General features: G+C 30.4%; 1 protein-coding gene across 1 annotated transcript in view; it reads right to left on the reverse strand.

The window, feature by feature from the left end:
- LOC118198309 (sin3 histone deacetylase corepressor complex component SDS3) overlaps positions 1 to 22,096 on the reverse strand; it is a 94,386-nt gene that overhangs the window by 34,078 nt on the left and 38,212 nt on the right. The window contains exons 5-7 of the mRNA XM_085815073.1: positions 21,707 to 21,763; positions 10,687 to 10,782; positions 8,298 to 8,359 (exon numbers count right to left, since the gene is read on the reverse strand). Coding sequence (XP_085671199.1) covers positions 8,298 to 8,359; positions 10,687 to 10,782; positions 21,707 to 21,763 — 215 coding nt within the window. The remainder of the gene's footprint in view (positions 1 to 8,297; positions 8,360 to 10,686; positions 10,783 to 21,706; positions 21,764 to 22,096) is intronic.

Genomic DNA, 22,096 nt, shown 5'->3' on the forward strand with positions numbered 1-22,096 from the left:
ATCAGCTATTTTTCCTAATATAACACTAAATGTTTAAAAACACTTCTGTGTGAGAAGCATAAAAAGTTGATCACTTTATACAACTGATGAAAATTTCTTAAAACCCCAAATCAGAAATTATGTACACAAGCAGGAAAATTATAATTTTGAAAAATCATAACTTAAAGATATAATTACCTTCAAATCCTGTAAATGCTCATTATTTTCCTAATATAATTAGAGAAATATAAAAACATATTTATAAGTTAAAATATGTAAGTATACATAATAATGTACTATTTTAACAGTATTGCATACATACAATTTTAATTGAAACATTAAAAAGGAAGGGAGTTAAAATTTTCATATGATTTTAAATTTAATAAAAATTCTGAGGCTCTTATGTCAGAAACACAATACTTAGTCATTTTATACAAATACAGTAAAAATTCTGAAAGTCCAATATCTGGAATGATTTAATATTCAAACCTTTGGACAATAAACATTTTTTTTTCCCCTTTGCTACAAAGTTTAGGATTGGAGAAAACACTCAAAAAGCAGGTGCACTATAAAAGCAATTTTTCTCCTGCCTAGATGAAATCTTTGCATGTCACTTTCAAACACCTCCTAGCTAAGAAATCACACTGTAGCCAATGATAATTCATTTATTTACAGTGTATTCAAAGTTGGCCATCACCATACATTCAGCCCTTAAGTAGTTTGTGAGTGTGCATGTATGAGATGGCGTACAATTCTGTCTGACCTAAAAAATAAGCAAAGCCTCAAGAGATATTTGTTTGGAGTTGGATGCTGTTCATAAAAAATTTTCCTTTATTGGAATGGCAGTGGGGAAAGAAGAAATAATTAGACTCCCACAAACTTCAGCTAACATAGCATAACTATGTTTCTTCTAATTTAATCTAACTTATTATTGTTTGCAGGTTATTATCATTACAGCTATCCTATCAAAATTAAAGGATGAATTTTCAATTATGTTGAAAAGAGTTTCTAATTTTAGAAACTTAATAGCAGCTGCAGCAAATCTGCAAAGTGGAAGCATGTTTTGATGTCAGTCAAATAGAAAAGTGAAGATGCTCCAAAAAATAGATGAAATCACATATGTCTCAAAATTATACAAAGAGTATGGCATTGGAAATTCAAAAGTACACGACATAAAAGAAAAAAAAAATGTTGATTCTGACATTTTACTCGCACTGAATAACAGAAAAATCATTCATCATGCTATAAGTGACAATCATGACAGAGAGGATAATGGCAGCATCAAAGTGAAGGACTTGGCATCAACAGGTTCGATGCTAATGGCTCAAGCCAAAATATTTTATGGGGAAAAAACTTAATGCACAAATTTTACAGGTTAGTTAACCAAATTTTAAATCACTATGATATAAGATAGTTAAAAACCTTCAGCTAATATTGAAGTTGCTGAACAATTTGCAGATGAATTCATTGAATACATTAATAGCAAAAATAGATTACTAAACAAATTTATAATGCTAATGAAAATGATCTCTTCTGGCAATATAAGCTCTGAAACACTTGGTGACTTCGGCAGAAAAGGCATCAACTGGAAGGATTCCAGACTAACAATATTTGCATGTGGAAATGCTGCAAGGAATGCACACATGTAAACTTTTTATAATCGGAAAATACACGACTTCCATTTAAAGAAATAAAGATTTTCCCCTATCATCTACTGTTCAAATAAAAGAACATAGATGACACAAACATTCACAAACGAATAGTTTTCACATCAAAAGCTTGGCAACAGTTAAAATCAGATAGTTTACTTAGACGATGGAAAAACTGTCCTGATTATAGACAACTGCTTGGTCTCATTTTATTGTTTCCTCTAAATTGAATATTTATCATTTAGCCAATGGGTGGATATCAAAGTACTGCATGAGCTGAAATGTAGATATAAAATAGCTCTTTTGAAATTTTTGCTAAAATTCTCAAAAGTGGCAAGATTATTCAATTTTTGAAATATTTTAATACAAAAATATGTTGTGTGAAGCATTTCAAGGTCATGAGAGGATCTGTCTGCAAATATTTTCAAAAATTTTTATCATAATGTATGGCCAGTTATCAAATTTTGCCATTGGTAATGATGATGATAGCCACAAATTTGAAGGTTTTCAGATATCAGAAACAAAAGGTAAAAATTTTCAATAAATAGAATTTGTGAAGAAATGATAATAAATATAATGATGATATAACAAGTCTTTCAATGTGATGACAATGCCTCAATCATCAATCAGCTCAAAGATGATGAAATCTGTAGTATGGTTTTAAATCCAGAAATATTGCTACCAATAGTGAATAAAATGATACAGAGGTTTTTGAGGGGGAAAGAGATTTCAATTGACAGTTTAGCAGGAATTTTCAACATGGCAGTTACAGGACTTGAACAATGGACTTTTGTAACTGAACAAGAAATGATGTCTGTTTATTTTAACACGTTGAATGCCACACACATTTTACGTGGTTCGCCCATGGCAGCAACATGAATTTTTTATTATTCGATGCATACTATGTTGAAATATTATCTACAGAAGATAAGATGAGCTATGTAATCGTGTTTAATGCATTTTTCCTGGTGGGGGTCACCGCTCACCCCGGAGGGCTGCAGACCCTTTTTGTGATTTATTATTTTAATTTTTTTATCAAAACATTATAGTAACAATGGTTATTATTTAAAAATTTATCTGTATCAATATTTACCCTATTTATACATTTTTACTGTTGGTCGCATTGCCGGTCACCCCCACGGCGCTGTAGCCAAGTCGAGTGCCGGCCACTGGTGACCCACACGGCAGTCAACGTGTTAAAGAGAAAGCATTAGCACAAGAAACAAAGTAGCTTAAGAAACTTATAGTTGAAAATGTTTAATAAAACTAAAAAATAAATATTGAGGTTTCTTTTCTTTTTGCATATTTTGATTTCTTCAAGGTCATAGAATAACTATTTCCTATTTTTAATTTTATAATTTCTACATGTCATCTGATAAGATTTAAATGAATGATCTAAAATCTGGAAATTTTCAAAATCCGGAATTGCTGAAGTCTTAGTGTTTTCCAATCTTTGTACTTTATAGTATTTACATAATTAATCAAAATTTTCATTTCATGTAAAACTTTCTTATGTTTTCTTAATCCCATTTTAAATAAAAAAAAAGCATCTAAACTATGAAATATTTTAGTACAAAAGAGAAGTATTAAATTAAGAATTGGCATTCATATTTATATATACTTTCAAAAAGAAAATAAAAATAAAGTTCCTTTAAAATGCTTCAGCACAATGTAATTCTATTTTGTACAAAAGAAGGCTTTCCCCCTCCATCAGTTTTCTCCTTTCTTCTTTTGTTTTTTTATGCCTCTTTTATACTCTGAAGAAAATTATTTCATTTAACATTCATTATATCTGATAGCTCTTTATCAGCGATCAACAAAAATGACACTATTCCACAGGCAAAGGGGGGAGAGGAAGTTTTCTTGTAATCAAGGTTCAAAATGACAAACAACCAAACTTGATAGAGTTGCTTGAACAAAGGATATAAAGTAGAAGTGATGTCTTCTCTGTCTAAGAAAGAGTAATTGCGACACACTACATTTTATAGCAGGAAGTCGAAATAAAACCTTCAGCCACATCATATGCTAAAATGAAATTTAAACAAACCACTTTTCTCTTTAAATGGCAAAGAACATATCTTTTACCCTACCTAAGCAAAGAGTTTAGTTCTAGAGTGGTTCTGCAGTGAATTTTTAAGAGTTTAATATACTTGTAAAATATAAAATCTTAATACACAAGCATTAAAAAATTTTGAATTTTGTTATCTATTTAAAGGTATTTGAACCTTAAGCGAGCAGAGCTGCAACTACGGCTTTCAGCGCCCGGGAACAACAGAAGATCTCGTGCCCCTCTCCTGTTAGGCAAAAGTGAAAAACATTTCATTCTAAAAATTCTTAACATGACTTTGGCATCCACTGGCAGCTGCGACCAGAAACAAATATTACCCCTTGCCCCCCTCTAGCTACGGCCCTGAAAGCAAGTATAAATATACCTTCAAACATGCTTAAACTGTTAAGGCACTATATCTGAAGAAAAAATTGCAGGTAAAAAGAGCTGTGGGCATAATAATTTTCAAATTTGTATATTTTATATTTTGACCCTTAAACACACATTTAAAAAGCTTTGTCAGATGATTTTTAGATTTTCATGTAACTAGTAAAACCTTAAAAAAAAAAAAAAAAAAAAAAAAAAACTTTACTACTAAAATAAAACAATTCCTTCTTGAATTATAAGCAATGCAAGCTGTGTCGCATGATTTTAAATTTAAATATGCAAGTACTGCCAATTTCAGCAATGAAATTTGATTAAAATTACCTATCCATACATTGCATATATTTTATTAATGATTTAAATATTTGAAATAAGTATCTTCAATAAATAATTCTGATCATGGTTCACCTCTTTGAATTTGTTCAAAAGATGGGATGAAATAATGAAGCATTTTTAAAAACTTATATATCTTTTTTTTTAAGGACCTTTATTCCCCGCTTTTATGGAAATAAACGTTATAAGCTGAACTTATTTCTATAAAACTACATAATGAAATACTGAAAAGCTAATGTTGAACCTTGGAAATGCCTACCAGCAAGGTAGGTGATCGGTTAACGAAAAGTTTGGACAGTGAACACTTTAGGAAAGATTTTTGTGTTCGGACAATGAACAATATTTGGATAACGAACAAAAACTAATTCTAACGAAAGCCTCTCGGCTCTCGGAACACCCGACACGAGTCCTCAATTCGTCCTGAAAATGGATGTGTGCGTGCGCTGACACATCATCATTCATACTATGTAGCAGTGAGGCAGCACCGTACAATGCGTACGGTAGTGTGCGACTACACTTTGTCAATTGTGTACCATAGTTCAGCCACATCAATCACGAGGACGTTTCTGTCCTCGTGATTTTCGTATGTGCTTCTCTAAACGCCTTATAAAAAAAACCTGAAAATTTGACAATATTATGGGACCTAAAAAGAGTGGAATGTCAAAAACTGTGCGTTCACCATAAAAACCAAGCAAGAGATTATAACTAAAGTAGAGAGTGGACGACTGATGTTGCTAGGCAGTACGGCTTGAACAGGTCTACAGTAGGCACAATCCTAGCTAAGAAAGATATCATCAAGAAGACTCAAGTCGCTAAAGGAGTAACGAAAATTACATCTGAGAAGCAAAAAAGTGCCATGAACGAGGAAAAAAAAAAAAAAAAAAAAAAAAAAAAAAATGGAGAGTTTGCTTTTATTTTGGATAAATGAACGGGAGATGAAAAGAGATGTAACTAGTATGGCCATCTTTCAAGAGAAGGATTGAGAAATTGAAAGAACAAAAAATCCAGAATTCAAAGCTACCACTGGCTGGTTTGCAAAGTTTAAAAGGAGATCTGGCATTAAACATGTGGTCATGTATGGTGAGTCTGCTAGTGCAGATAAAGAAGAAGCTGAGAGGTTCTGTCTCAAATTTCAAGAATTCATTGAAAAAGAAGGGTATTGTCCACAACAAATATTTAATTGTGATGAAAGTGGTTTATTTTGGAAGTGCATGTCAAATTATACCTACATCACGAAAGATGAAAAAAGTGTTCCTGGGCATAAACTCATGAAAGACCGATTGACGTTACTTTTGGGAGCTAATGCTAGTGGTGATATGAAGCTTAAACCACGTCTTCTTTATTACTCTGAGAATCCTAGAGCATTAAAAAAAAAATCCATAATCAAGAGAAAACTGCCAGTGATGTGGAGATCAAATCAGAGGGCATGGGTCACGCAGAGAGAGAGTTTGGAGAGTGGCTATATGAAATTTGTGCCCCAAGCATCAAGGACTACCTTGATACCAATGACTTGCCATTGAAAGCATTGCTGCTATTGGTCAACACATCAGAGCAACCACAGGACTTTGAAGATAATTTGCTGATAGACTTTCCCTGACTGACAGTACAGTTTTTACCTCCAAATATGACTTCACTGATTTAGCCAATGGATCAAGAGGTTATTGCAGGTTTCAAGAAATTGTACACTCGTGCGCTGTTGGGCGATGTTTTGAAGCATGCCAATTTTCCTCAAAAATGACTTTAAAAACACTTTGGATAGAAAAATGTGACATTCTCGAAGCTATTTGTCTTATTGAAAAGGCGTGGTAAGAAATCACTCAACGATAGTTGGTTTCTGCCTGGCAAAAGCTGTGTCCATCCCTCATTGAAGGAGATGGAGGTGATCAGGGTGACACCCCTGAAATTATGGATGAAATTGTAACAACTGCGAGAGATCTGGAATTGGAGGTGAACGAGGATGACATTGAAGAGCTCATAATGGAACATGAAGGTGACTTGACGGCAGAAGAACTCCAAGAAATCTTGAATGAAGAACACCAAGAAACTCAGCAAAATGTGTTTCCTTCTGAAAAAGAGGAAGATGAAAGAGGAGCAATGACAACACCTGCCATTAAAGATCTTTTAAGAAGTGGGAGGATGTCAGAGCAACAGGCTTAAAATGGCACCCAAACCAAGCTGATGTCAATAGGGTTGCTGATCTCTACAACGACATTGCTATCAATCATTTCCTGAAAGTTCTGAAGGAGAGAGAGAAAAACAAGGACATGTTCTTTAACGCCCAAAGAAAGGAAAAGGATTGATTAATAAGTAAGACTATATGTATGTATTATATTTGTAATAAATAAACTTACTAAGAAATTATACTTCTACATGACATTTTTAAAAATTAATCGAATTCCCATTAACATATATGGTAAATCAGTGATCGGTTAACGAAAAATTCAGATAGCGGACATAATCTTGGTGGTATGGTGTATTTAATTAAGGCAAAGCACACTAAGGCTATCTGCCTAAGGGGAGGGATGCCTTCGTGGAGGACTTTCTAAGGGAAACTGGCTCGTATACACGTTACACATGGGGAAAACCACGAAAACACCCATGCAGCCAGCCTGTTCGCGGGATTCGAACCTCGGACCGAACTACCAGTGTTCAGCGACTTTACCGCTCGGCCGCTGGTGGGCCCGACATAATCTTGGAACGGATTATGTTCGTTAACCAATCACCCACTGCGCTAAAAAACTTTATGTCCATAAAAAAGTGCCGATGATTGCAGTAAATGTTTTATATTTCAGACTCAGTCCAGTCATGTAATTCTAATTTAATTTTGGTTTTAATTATGAGTAAAGTCCAATTTTCTGGTACTCAAAAGTTCATCAAGAATATATCTACCATAAATACTACCAAAAGATGCAATAACCATATGCAGAAATAATTAGAAGCATTAATCCTTTGCTTTGGGACTTACATTATTTTAGTTGAATACTACACAACAAAACTCTCGTGAAGAAAACAAAAATATTGACAGTCTTATGATTAACCATTACAAAATGCTGAACTTAATCCACAGTATCCTTTCAAAAAATTCTCTTATCACACCTTCTGAAGATGAAATTTATTCAATTGCTTAAGAATACCAAGGGTAAGTCAATCATAGTTAGTGTCAAATGTGGAAAACGGCAAGGAAGAAGGATAGGTAACTGTTATTGCTTGGTATAATGCTGCCAAAACATTAAACATAGTCAGCAAATTTACAGAGTGCAATAACCACACATCAGTTGAGAAACAATGATCTTTGTGCAACAGCAATATAGTAGATTCCAAACTACAGACTGATTAAGAATAATAAATTATGCATATTCTGTAGTTTATCTTTTAGTACTTTTTGAGTCAAATGCAGTAACAGAGTTATTCTATGAGAGTTTTCTTTAATGTTTTGAATTTTGATAATAGGTTAAATTAGATTCACAAAGTTGTTTTTGCTTCAATGTCTGTTTATGTTTGATTATCCAGCTTAATGAAAATCATGAACTTGCCAGATTATCAATCTTTTACATAAAAAAGGGGAAAGGAGATATGTAGAAGGAGCAAAAGCTCAGTCCTACTATTATAAGAATGAGTAATGACTTTTTTTTTTTTTTTTTTAAACTCTATTAAGAAATGAACTTCAGTATATTTCTAGCTTATAGTTATTACAGGGACAGAAACTTACAGTAATATATGTAACCAAGTCAGGGAATTTGGGGTAAATGATATTAGGTTGATTATGTTGATAATTTGCTTATTGATTTGGCATTTAAAATATATTTCCAACATAGCAGATTCAGAAGGCTAGATAGCTAACAATTAATTCTACATAACACTTTTTTTTTTCTTTAAAAAAATGATGATCATATTTTGTTTCATACCTTGTTAAGAACTCTCAAATCTTCAAGAATTTCATTGTCATCCAAAAGAAAATTTAGCTGAGGTAATATAAGTTAAAGAAAAACCATAACAACTTAAATGCATTCTTAAACAAAACAGTATTTTTTAGATAATAATAATAATAATAATAAAGAATAAAAACATAACAGAGGTGGCCAAACTTCAGAACATTTATAGCTGCATATTAGATTCTGAAATTTCTACATTTCCAACGAGCTGCGAATAGATATTTAATATATCCCTTTAAAAGAAGTAGAACCTTTTTTTAAAAGAAAAGGAAAAAAATTCAAGAAAATTAATACATTTCATATTTTTAAAAATTAATGTGATTATTTCTCAAGGATAAATAAATAATTTTTGTTGTTTTTGTAATCTCATTAATATGACTACTTTAAATCCTAACTTGGAACCAATGACATATGTAATTTCTTTTCCTCATGATGATCAAGGATTCAGAATTAAGCAGCAGAACACACAGTAGCATCATAGACACAAAGGGTCTGTACGACAGCATATGGCCGAAAATTGTCAATCAACCTAAGATGAAACATTTCATATTGAAATATTTTTATACATTTTCTTTTCAGATGAACATAGAACTTCTAAATTTTGCTTTGGCCACAATGTGCTAGTTACATATAAAATCTGTTTTCTATGCTTCAAAATATTATTCACTTAAAATATTTGAAAAAAATCAAAACCAAAATAAGTTATTTCCAAGATTTTTTTTGTTTTACTACATTTTTTTAATAATTAAATTGTAATTTTATTAATACACCATTAAAAAACCATATACTGAAACTGAGTTTCAGTATTTTTCTTTAACAAACATCAAAAGCTTTCAGTAAATAAATCTATTACGCAAATCAATAATTGTAATTATTGACACTCAGCTTCTGTAACATTATCAGCTTCAGAGAAGACCAAAATTGTCTCGAATCACAGGCGTTTCTATTAGAAATGGTTCACTCTACAACAATCTCTACATATAATAAAACAAAGAGTCTGTCTGTGTGTGTGTGTCTTTTGTTCGCGCTGCGCGTAAGCTAATAGACCACGGCTATGAAATTTGGTACACAGGTGCATCTAGACAAAAGCCAGTGCACCTCGAAGCGATTTTTTCGAAATTCGATTTTTTTTTATTTTATGTTTTGTGACGAAATCGCATCATTTTGAGATATAATAGGCTATAGGAAAGCGAGATTTTACTCTACGCACTCCATTTTCACATCGTCATGAAATGTAGGCATTTAGCTATTTTACAAACTTAAAATAAATTTTGTGTTTCAATAAATCGATTAAATACGAATTTATTTAATAAAGTGAGCTTAACACCTTTTCAATGGGATTTTTTCTAAAAAAGTTTATGTTTAAAAATGTACAGTTATTTTTCTTTGATTTTTGGATACGTTAAACTTTCATTCTTGCGACTGCTTTTACAAAAAGAATTTTGGAAAAATGATAATATTTTGTATTTTTAAATTTTTTTTAAAATGAAGCTTCAGAGTACACTTCTCACATCTTTAAAAATGTGATTTTGGCAACAATTTTCCTTTCTTATTGTTGTTGATAGATTTTTGATGAAATCGCATCATTTTGAATAGTTTCATTCTTTTAGAAACATGGGTTTGGTAACAATTTTTCATTGTATTTCTTATGTCACTGCTTTTAAGAGATCGGCATATTTCATTGTCATTTTTTTATATATATAATACATTTTGATTGATTTTTTTTGAAGTTGTTCTGCAGAGTAAAATTCTGCGTGAAAATTTTTTGTTCTTTTGAGTTTCATGTTATTTTTTGCTTATTTCACTGTTTGTAAGATATTGAAAAGTTTTGCATGATTTTTTTTTCTTCAACGGAAAGTCGGTTAATTTTTTTATTAGGATAATTAATATTTGTATTAAGGGATATAGCTTATTTCAATGTAATTTTTTTCTCTTGAAAATATAAGATAAAATACCATTAATTATACTTTGCTTTTCAGAATTTTTTGTTTTTTGTATTCTTTTATGTTATTTATTGCTTCTTTCACTGTTTTTAAGATATTGAAAAGTTTTGAGTGATTTTTTTTTTTAGGAAACAAAGTTCTTAACCTCCTTTATACCATTTGAGTCCTTAAGATTTTGAAAAGGGAAGTTGGTTAATTTATTTATTAGGATAATTAATATTTGTATTAAGGGATATTGCTTATTTCATTGTAATTTTGTTATACGTAATAACTTTTTTTTTATGAAGTTGTTCTGCAAAGTAAAATTCTACGCAATTTTTAAATTTAACGTTTGGTGTTTCCTTCAGCCATTTTCCCGATACATTTAAAAGCCAGACGAAGGCTGGCAGCGAAGCTGCTAGTAAATTACAAAAGGATATTAGGAAGAGTTTTACGCCTTTTCTCAGGCATTGGTAAAGGATCATTAGGTCTCCGACGCAATTTTCTAGTAGTTACAGGTTTTACTTCCATTGAATCTGAAATAATGAATATATTTTTGTTATGCATACCATTCATATCCATAGAAACACACGCAGAAAATGTAAAAAGAGCTAGACATTGCTATCACAGTAATTTCTAATGTTACAAGGACAATATTAATTATTAAAACAAAACAATAGCTACATTTTTTACTTCAGTAAAAGTACACATCATCCCAAGACTAGTGTTAATTTTTTTCCACAATATTTATTATTATGGGTATTTTGTAATTTATTTAGTATTTGGATTGCTATTGATAAATTAAGTATAAAATGTTATACATATATGTTTATGTGTTTATTACACATATATGTTATTATAATTGGAATGTGAAATATTATGTCACACATCTTGGGGCAAAGACTTCTGCAGATTAGTGAGTTTCGTAGATTTTAGTTTATATAATGAGTTTTGTTTACATTTCCTCAATTCTAATAATTTACACAATATGGATTGTCTGCACACAAATAACTATCAAAAACACAATTGTAGCTTGAGTTATTTAATCAAGATTTATGGAACAAAAAACTATTATACTTTTTTTAAATATAACTACCATATACTTCTGGGTATAAGCTGAGAATTTTTAGCATATTTTTACTGCTCAAATTAGGGGGTAATTTTACATAAGAGTTCAAAGTAACTTATAAATTTTTCATTCAGAAAAATGAATTGAAAAAATACTAACTAATATATGTTGAATGAATTTTTAATTAATTCTTGAAGGTCATTCTTCAACCAAAATGTTCATAAATCAAAACGATTTTCCACAAAGAATTAATGTAGAATGGATTACATACAATTGTTTAAAATTTACAATACACACAATTCATAGCACAAAATTAATAGTAATAATTAAATTTAAGACAAAAGATAAACACAATATTAAACAGATAATATATGCTAAAACTTAATTCAATTCTTCTGTACCCATATGAAGGAGGGTAGAAGACATAAAGAAAAGAGAGAATTGTTATTGAGTTATTTGAGATGAGAAGTTCCCCCTCCATAAAAATATCAAGAAACTGTTATTCTGAAACATCCTCTTTTATTTCTTTGCATCACTTAACTTTACTGGAGATGAAAAGGACTTCTGTTCCATCCAGAATGTGAGTGACGTAATTTTTGTTGTATACAATTTAAAATGTTTTTAAAGTGTTTTCCTCTAATTTGCTTTTGTTTCATAAGGGTGAGGTTTTATAGAACAAAATTTCACACCAACATATTATTCTGCAGATCAATGAACTAGGCTCATCTCTTTCTTGCCTTTCTTCTGAAGTCATTTTCTCTTCAATCACTTTTTATTGCATTTCTGGAGGTGTTCCATTCTTTCTCGTTGAGCTCATTCTTACAGCCCTTCAGCAACTTCTCCAAGAGATCAAAATCTCTGCTTGCTAAACAATCTAGACATAATTTCTTTTAGAATTCACCATCCTGTATGCTACTAGCTGTTAATATGAATTAAGCAATGGAAAATATTAAAGCATTATTTTTAGATGTCCCTAAAATGTTAATTACTTGATTACTGCATGATGCTTAAGATTCATTAACAATATTAGGAACACCTTGAAATTATCTGTATGTTTGAATGTTGTTTAAAATTTTTGTATTTGTGCTGCAATGCTGAATTTTAAATTAATTACTTCCTTATTTCAAAATACAAAGTGTGTTTTCAAGCAATCTTTGATGCAGAATTAATATTTAGGGATTTCTAAATAATAATAAATTTCTAAACATCATTTTATTATCTTTCATTGCTGAACTCTCCCTATCAAAAAGCCTGCCTTACAGTATACCATGATTTAATACTGCACAGAATTATGGCCAGACTGTGCTGTAAGCAGACTTCGAGGTCTTCAACACACAGGGCTTTTTCTTGTTATCTATAATACTGTGCCTATAGGTAAAACCATGGGTTTTGAAGTTAACAATAAAGACATCAGGGAGTTGTTGGAAGACCATAAAAATAAGATCAAGAAGAAAGAATAGGAACATCTCTAGAAGAGCAACAAAAAGGGATCGAGGAGGGAGTGACTTCACAGGAACAGAAGATGAACCTAATTCTTTGATTTAGAAAGTTAGTGCAATGTCTCAGGTAATGATATTGCCTAGATAAATCAGCAGCAAACTACAGCATAAAGATTTTCAATGACAATGCCACAGCTCACATGAGAAATATTTTTAAAATGCAGAAACAACAAATCACATAAGGCAAATTTTGAGAGAAATGGAAGACCACTGAGTCTCAAGCAGAGGTGAATGATGCTAAGAGACAAAGATAAGAAGATGCTCCCAAAAGAGGATTACTTGTTACTTTTATGGAAAGAAAGTCTTTATTCAAACAGTAACATTTCTTCCCTTTCCACTTACACCATTCACTTACATTTTTGTATAAGTATTAAAGTTTTGTTATTTTATCCATTTAATACAATAATGTTTATCTTTTCTAGTGCGTGTGTCTTATAATTAATGATTTCTATGAATTTTTTATTATAAACTTGTGCATAAAGTACTATTTCAAAATTTAGATAAGCAATCCTACATTGTTCAAGAATGTATAACTCCTTCCAGATGAACATTCCGTCTATGCGTTCCCTACGAAAGTCTCTCAAACTGGGCATCCCACCCATGCATCACTGGAGAATGAGCGTAAGGGACCGGTGATGCATATATAAGACCACTAGATGGCATTCTGTATCCATTACATTAGTTTTGAAAGTAACATAATTTTAGGATCCTGACCTTTAGTTTGATTACATTTTGTGTAAAGTTGACGTCAACTGTTGCAGGAAAGGAAGAAAAGCATAATGTAAACAAAGAGGGCTTGGCTCTTTAACTCGCATGTGATATAAACATTTGCGTTTCTTACATCCCTTCAAATCTTTTTTTTTTTTTTTTTTTTTTTTTTTTTGTGCTACTGTTTTAGGGTTACTATGTAAGGTTCTGTTACACCTTACATTGTTTTTATCTCTTATATTTTGGATGAAATTTTTATTTTGGAAGGCTGCGACTTCAGTTTATTATGAAGAGCATGCATTATTTATCAGAAAAAGGATGGTAAATGAGCCAATTAATGACATGGATGAGAGTGATGTTCCATTTTCTAAAGAGCCCGACAGTGATATTTCTAGTGATTCTGATACAAACATTTTATCAGAGCTCACTGATAGCCTGTCTTCCACTTCCCATGAAACATTTTATTACTTCTTCTTGTAAAAAGTTTGTCTTGTATTTTTTTGTTAATTCTAAAGTTTATTAATGTATTTTGTCAATTAAAACTTTGGAATAATTTGAAGAGCACTTCTGAAAATTATCTCGCAAAGTAAGCAATTTTTTTCCCTAATATATTTTCATGTAAAATAAAGGAAAATTATTATTAAATGCTAATTTTAATATATATGACAGCTTAAGTAATAATCCAAAAGAATATTCAAATTATGATGTCAGGACCTATTCCCTCCCCCTAAAGTTAGGCTTAGATAGGCAAAGTCCCCATTCCTATGGGACAATTCCTCCTGACTCCCATCCAACCTGAGGAACGCTTTAAACAAAGCCCGCCATCTCAAAAGGATTAATTCAGTTTACATTAATTCCTATGGAAAAATATTTCTGGTTTATAAACAGAATTTGGGAACAAATTAAATTTATGAGCAAAAATTTCTCTGTATTTCAATGACTACCATTTTTTCACTTCTTTGTTTTTATGAATAAATTCTTATAATTTATATTGAACATAACTGTAATATAGCCCTTAACATAAACTGCAAAAATATGTTAAAAATTCTAAAATTATATATAATAATTTTCTTTACATAATACTTTTGTTTTCAATAAAACTTCATTAAATAATTATTACGATATGAATGTGTTTTAGTTACTTGTGTGCAAACAGTTCAGATTTAATTAACAAAAATTAGAACGAGAGAAATATAAACAAAACCGAGAAAGATGTAAACTATAATCTACAAAATTTATTGATCCACATAATTTTTTTTTTCCCCAAGGTGTTTAGCAGTGAATTACATTCATTAGCCACCACATCAGGAAATCACAAGTTCAAATTGATATTTCTGATATTTTTCACATAAATTATCAAAATGCTTGCTTATATCAGACAAAAAATTTAATTCACAATTCCAGTGGATATTTTCTTGACTGTTATACTATGCAGCGGATAAGCAGACAAAAAACGAAGATGAAAAATTGCACTCGCTTATCAATGTCAGGTATAAGCTAACATTTTTAAACACAAATTCTTGGAAGTAGAAATATTCAGTATCAGTTCAATGTGATATTCTCTTACTTTTTATCTCAAGTCAATCAAAATTTGCGTGAGCAAAATTCAAAACAAAAATATAGTATACTGCTAAACTATAACATAATAAACCCTACTGTTATAAAAGAAAATAGACTTCAGCTGTGCTAGTCATGGTGCTGAAAAACTTATAGATGCAGAAGTTACAAATAAATACAATAAATCTTCAGTGAATCAATAGACAAAATACATATTATATATCAATTTCAGAATGAAAGAATTAAATTAAAAAAAATTAAAAACATGAAGGTTTAACATCTTGTAGTCTTTTTTCGCATAGCCTAATATAAATATGCCTAGAGTTACACTGCCTGGCGAAAATATACTAATGGCTGAATACATTTATTAAAACCAAAATATAACCATTATTTACATAATATCAGATAAAATTATGGTTATTCTTTAATTCAAAAAATATTTATTGCAGGAAAAGATATGAACTAAATGTTTTCAAAATGAGTATTAAATTCATATTTTGAATATTAATTCAGCTTAGTCTGATAGCTACAGTAGCAATAGTGAGGAGAATATTTAAATGGCTGGTCTGAAATTTTTATTCTCATTTTACATTTTGAATGTTTTATACAAGAGAAAAGTTAATCATAAAAATCATAAATCATGCTTTTAGAAACAAAGGTGTCACATCAACTGAAAATGTGTATGAAGCACTGGAAATTTTCTTTAGATAAAACTCATAAAGTCTATTTAAACAAATTTTCTTTATTAGAAAATCTAATGGTAACTTTATATATCCCATTTGCAAGTTTCTGAAAGCTTGATATACAGTGAGAATGGAGTAGCAAATATACTCAAATGGTTTTCTGAAGTCTCGAAGGCTATTCTTAAAATCTTCTGATGAAGGGGCTATCAATATTGTAAATTTTTTACCATTTTTGTGATTTTTCTAGAACAGAGTGGCCAAAATGAAGAGAGGCATGAGAAAATTTGTTGATTTAATTTCAAATTATGTCATTCTTTATAGCATCAATTATTAGTTGGTTTTTGAATCTAAAGATGTGCATGTGCAGTTCATTTTCATGAGCACTAATATTAACAAAAAATAGCCTTCACACAGTTCGCTTTCTGTTTTTATAACATGGGCTACTTTAACTGGCTCTAAAAGTCATGTACACTCTATAGGTTGCACATCCTAACAGAGGGGGGGGGAAGGAAATTTGCAGTTGGGTAAATGATGTACAAGCAGTTTACCTAAGCATCAGAATATATACTCAAAAGCATGCTACACCATTACTACAAAATGACAAAAACATTTTCAAAAGCATAAAAACAGAATTAATCATTAAAAAAGTAATATGATGAAAGATAAAAGTTTTTAGAAGGTATTATGAAAAACGAAGAGGCTGTGCTGATCTTAAAGCAGATTCATAAAGTGCTTGAAATTAATACAATGAGTATAATGAAAATTACAGCTTTTGTAATGGCATGACTAAATTAACTTATTAGGATAATACCAGATCAACTTCAAATAACACAAAACTCGTGTATTTTCAATAATTATACTGCTATAATAATGTTCTATTGAATAATGATCAAATTCTGTTAACATAAGTAAGACAAATCAGATAGAGACTATCTGTCTGATTCCAACCTAGCTTTCATCAAAAGCAATCACTAGCATATTTTATATCCATTTTCTATTACCGATTTCTGAAGAGAACTTCCCAACTTGAGGATTTTAACAACTCCATACAATAATGAAATGTTCATGATTTATTCAGGACTTGAATTAGAGTCTATTATACTTGACATCGATCTACCCCAAGAAATATGATGACTAAACTGCAGCTTTTTCCTTTGTTTTTCAAGTTACTTGTACAAAGTAGCCACTCCAGTATGTTCAATTTCTTCAATGTGTATAGACATTTGGCAGTTGTTTGCTGAACTTGGAAAGTTTAATTAGTGAAAGTTATTTATTGTTTTTGCTGGATATATGATAAAGGCTGAGTTAAAGCTGATATTTTAAGACAGAAACCCTGTGTTTTCCTTATTCCCCATACTTTAAAGAGAATCATTTAATAATTTTGAAATTTAGTTCATAAGCACCAATTAATTCACTATATCAAAGGCTGAAATTGTTTTAAAAATTAAATTTTAATAATATTATCCTTTCTTTGTACACGACTTAATTTCCAAAATTTAAAGTGTAGGAGCCCCTTAGAAGGTGGTAGGAAAGATGATCAAAAGTAAATAAATAAAACAAAAATAAACTGTAGCAAAATCAGAGGTAAACAAAATGATTATTAAATTAAATTAATGCTAAAGAGTTAAATAACAAATTCAAATGTAAGAGCTCATCTAATATGGAATTCGGGCTTCAATAAGCTCTGCCTTTGCAGTTTGAGTTCAAAAGATGCCCAGTTCTAAGACACACTTTTTAATTTTGGTACTACTATACGAAAAATATAATTAATTCAAAGCAAATAAAATAACTGAAATAAGATGCTAATACAGTCAAAAGTCTTTAATCCGGACTCGTCGGGACTTTGGCTATTCCGGATTATCGATCATCAGTTTAAATCTGGTAAGATGGCATGCAGAAATTATAAAATTAAAAATATGAAATCGTAATTTATAAAATAATGAGCAATTATGATCTAAAGGGTATCAAAATTTACAAAAAAAAAAGAAGCTTAATATTTATTTATTTACTTTATTAAACATTTCTTTCAACGTGCGCATGCGTACCTTACGCATAGCCAAAATTAGAAAATTGCAACCAGAAAACTATTTGATTTGTATTCGTGATATTTATAATGACGAGGAATTTGATTTAAATCATATCAAAGATGGAGTACATTGAGATTAAATACTTACTACATTTAGTAAGGAATTATACGCCGAATAAAATAAAAACATCTGCCCTGAAGATAACGATAGTGCTGAGATCAACTTCCAGTTCATTGCATGCCAACCACTCCGAGCCTCGGCGTGGACATTTGTTCGATCTGCATTAAACATTCTTACCCACTTTCTCACCATTCCATCACTTATCGCGTATTCACCGCAAACTTCTGTCACTTGATGATAAATTTCGGCCGGTTTAACATTCCTCGTGTTCAAAAATTTAATCACGGCACGAATCTCACAGTCAGCGGGAGAACTAATTGTCTTAAATATTTTGAATGTGCACAGCAAACTGAAAACACAACATAGAGCAACCAAAATGGCGACAATTGAAAGTCAGTGAAAAAGACAGATTAGTGCGCATGCACAGGATGCCTACCACAGCACTGCGACGGCGCTAAAATGAAACAGTACTTAGTTTCTGAATACGCTACGTAAATAGTTAAAGAACAAATTCAAATGTAAGAGCATATATGAATGGTTTTTGATGATAAATCAGAGCTCATTTTTGATAAAGTATAAATGATAACAAAGGAAACACTGAATAATTAATTTTGGCAAAGCTCTAACTCTCAAGAAAGGCCTCTCAAAACGGAGCAATGTTATGAAAAAATATTACAGTACAAAGTCCATAATCCAGACGTCCATTATCCAGAATAATCTATAATCCGGACCTCAAAGCCATAAACTTTTTTTGTATGCTTTACGTGTGCACATAAAGAATGAGCATACATTACACGCATGCGCGCATTGAAAGAAATGTTCAATAAAGTAAACACATAAATATTAAGCTTTTTTTTTGTAAAATTTGATACCTTTTAGATCATAATTGCTCTTTATTTCATAAATTACAGTTTACTATTTTTAATTGAATAATTTCTGCATGCCATCTTACCAGATTTAAATTGATTATCTATAATCCAGAATTGAAGTCCTGACGAGTCCGGATTATATTTCTACTAAATAATTTCTAATAAAAACGGATTTCGCCATTTAGAAATATTGATTTTTTTATTTCTAATAGTGATATTACATGCTAATTTATTATTTTCGTTATTTGGAAAAATCCAAAGCATTGATAAAGTGAAACCCTCTTGAAAACTAAACATACATGCTGAATACAAGGCAGATAGAAATTTCTCGATCTTCAGGGATATGAAAATTTTGCTGCTAGCAATTCTCTGCTAATCAGAATGCATCAGGACAACTGCTTTAAAGTATTAAGGTCAGAGATAATTTATTTCTTTTTTTAGTAAGACAGAGAACATGTTTGGGTTATTGGCAATTTACATTTTTGCTAAAAATAGATAGGATTTGTCCCTATTGGTCATCAAGTGACTGACAACTATATTACTTTATTTTGAAATAAAAATTTAGGAGTGAAATATTCTTTTTCTAAGGTCCCTTTTCTAACCACTTTTTTATCTCAACAATATTCACATTTCATTGTTTGATTTTCTAAATTGCAACTCAGAGAAACAATAGAACTATACTCTTTGGCGGAAGCACATGCTTTACAGCATATCTAGTTGTTCTCAGTTTAGGTTGACTGGTAGCATAAAAATAATCTACTAAGATTGAGTATATTAATCAAATTAATCTGGTAAAAATGCAAAATATGTGGTGTTATTAAGATGTGCCACTGCCAAAAGAGTCTTTTGTTACATAAAAAATGTATATTCTTCCTAAATATCAGTAGCAGGAAGGACATCATGACTCATAAAGGTTAATTTGCTATCACATTAAATATCATATTGATAACCAGTGATGAACTATAGGAGAGATGAGCAACTTGACTGAAATTATTTTAAAAGACTATAATGGTCATTTTGAAAGTATCATGTAAAATATTTTCTAACCTCTACCTCAAACAATAACCTAAATAAACATATTTGATAATTCTATACCTCTTTTCAGATTTGTTCAGTGTAAAATGAACAACAAACTTGAAGGAAAAAAACCTGTATTATGAAGAAAAAATAAACAGTAACTACTCTCTATACTCTAAATGAAATGTATAGTGAAATAGTCAATTAGTATTTTTAAATACACATCTTTTTACCTACATGCCTCAATGAACTGTGATAATTTATTTTAATTGGCATGCAAAAAGATCAATGATATATGTACATTTGTTATCTTCATGACTTTAAGAAGAATCAGCCAATTACAATTTTGGTTAGTATTTTAAGTAAAAATATAAGCAGATTTTTGGATAATTCTCCCAGAAAGCAAAGTTACAGCAATGCAGCTAAACAGAGTCAGAAATAAAAAAAGTTCCTTTACTTCTGTACATTACTAATGCATCCATAAATGACTGATTTAAGGTTTTGATATACAATGCATATTATCTAAAACAGTCAATAATTATAAAAATGCTAAATAAAATGAAATAAGAATGGAGTACGTAATTTTTACAATTATCCAACAATTCATTAAAACAGTTTAAACATCACATAAATATTAAAATTAGACATTAATTTAGAGTATGATATATTACATTGTTTAAAAATAAACACATTATTTTATTACTGTATATACATTTACACGCTTTATTATTTAGTACGTGCACATACAAATAATTTTAAGTGGATTAAAAAAAAAAAAAAAAAAAAACACACACACTTTTTGGAGAAAAATTTCAGAAATTTTTGTTAAATCTAAGGGCAATACTGCTGCTCTCATTTCATATGTGCTTAATACAAAATATTCTTAACACTGCACAACAGAAATTTCAAACCTACAGCAACTTACTTTTAATTGTTTACTTATTTATTCATAGTTTAAATCTTTGTACAATATATGATTATTTAAAAATGATTGATCCAATTTCAGATAAGTATAAATTTATATTTCATAATCTTGCATTAAATTGCCATACATAAAACAGAAATCTCCCAAGTTTAAGAATGCTTCAAAACAGTTGCTGCATGACTGCGTCAAAAAATTTGCTATACTTAAGGTGGTTATACCTTACAGTGCTAGTTTCATTAGTATTATGGAATTATTCCACCATTACTTAGAGTATTCATAGGTGGTATCGGCAATTCCAACACACAGCATACCCATGTGCAACTAGATCCACAGGATGATTGCTATTGTGATTGTAAAGGCAGCAATGCTTATACCACAGCTAGTTATTTTGATCACTAAACCTTATGTAATCTATTTATTTTTTGATGATATAGCAAAGCTGTGTTTCACATCTTCATTTAACAGCCAATATGACTTCAAAAATTGTACAGTAACCACTATGCAAATAATACAAGATATGTAGGAGCAAATGTGACAAAAAAACTTACCATTAACTTGAGATTAATTGCAAAAATAAAAATACTGCATTGACTCCAGATTCATAAAACTAAATAAAATGAAAGTAAAACTAGTAGTTTTCTTTTCATTTCACATATTATTTATTACTCTTCATTAAATTAAATTAAAAACTTATCCTTTATTAACTTATTTAAATAGGAGGAAAGGCCATTTGAAGCTGGGTCAATCATTTTAAAAACCATATACCCACATTATATCTTATGTATTTTATATGCAAATACATTTTTAAAGTTTACAGATATATCAGTTTATAAGCTTTAATCTTAAGTTATGAATTTGCTAAGACTGATCTCTACTTCCACTTTGCTAAAAAATATTTTGCAGATTATGCCAGGCACTGACAAATCAACCTGTTTGACATCTTAATAGCATACTAATAAACACATGCCAAATTCATTCAAGTATACCTTCCATGATTAGTCTCCTGATGATTGCAAGGTCAGCTAGCTGCAGTGAGCTCTTATCTGCACAAAATATGGAACAATACTTTAATTATATCTTCTGAGCATCACTGGCAAATAATTAATATAAACAGAACAGGAGAATGAATGTATTTGATTAAAAGGGGTACTGATTAATAAAGTTGCAATATTACATTAATGCTGATAGGAAATTAATTAAAAGCACTTTAGAAAAGCCGAATATCTAACTGTCATTATTTAAATGATAAAACAATTGCATATTTTTAGTTTGGCCACAATACAGTGGAGAGCAACAATATGCCTCATTTTTAATATAACTCAAAATTACAAAATTATGTCCTATATTAGAATTTTTGGGGAAAATAAAAGTTAAAG

This window comes from Stegodyphus dumicola, chromosome 1 (genome assembly GCF_044657685.1).
Source record: "Stegodyphus dumicola isolate Sdum_Otavi_A_Nest chromosome 1, ASM4465768v1".
Taxonomy (NCBI): Eukaryota; Metazoa; Arthropoda; class Arachnida; order Araneae; family Eresidae; genus Stegodyphus; species Stegodyphus dumicola.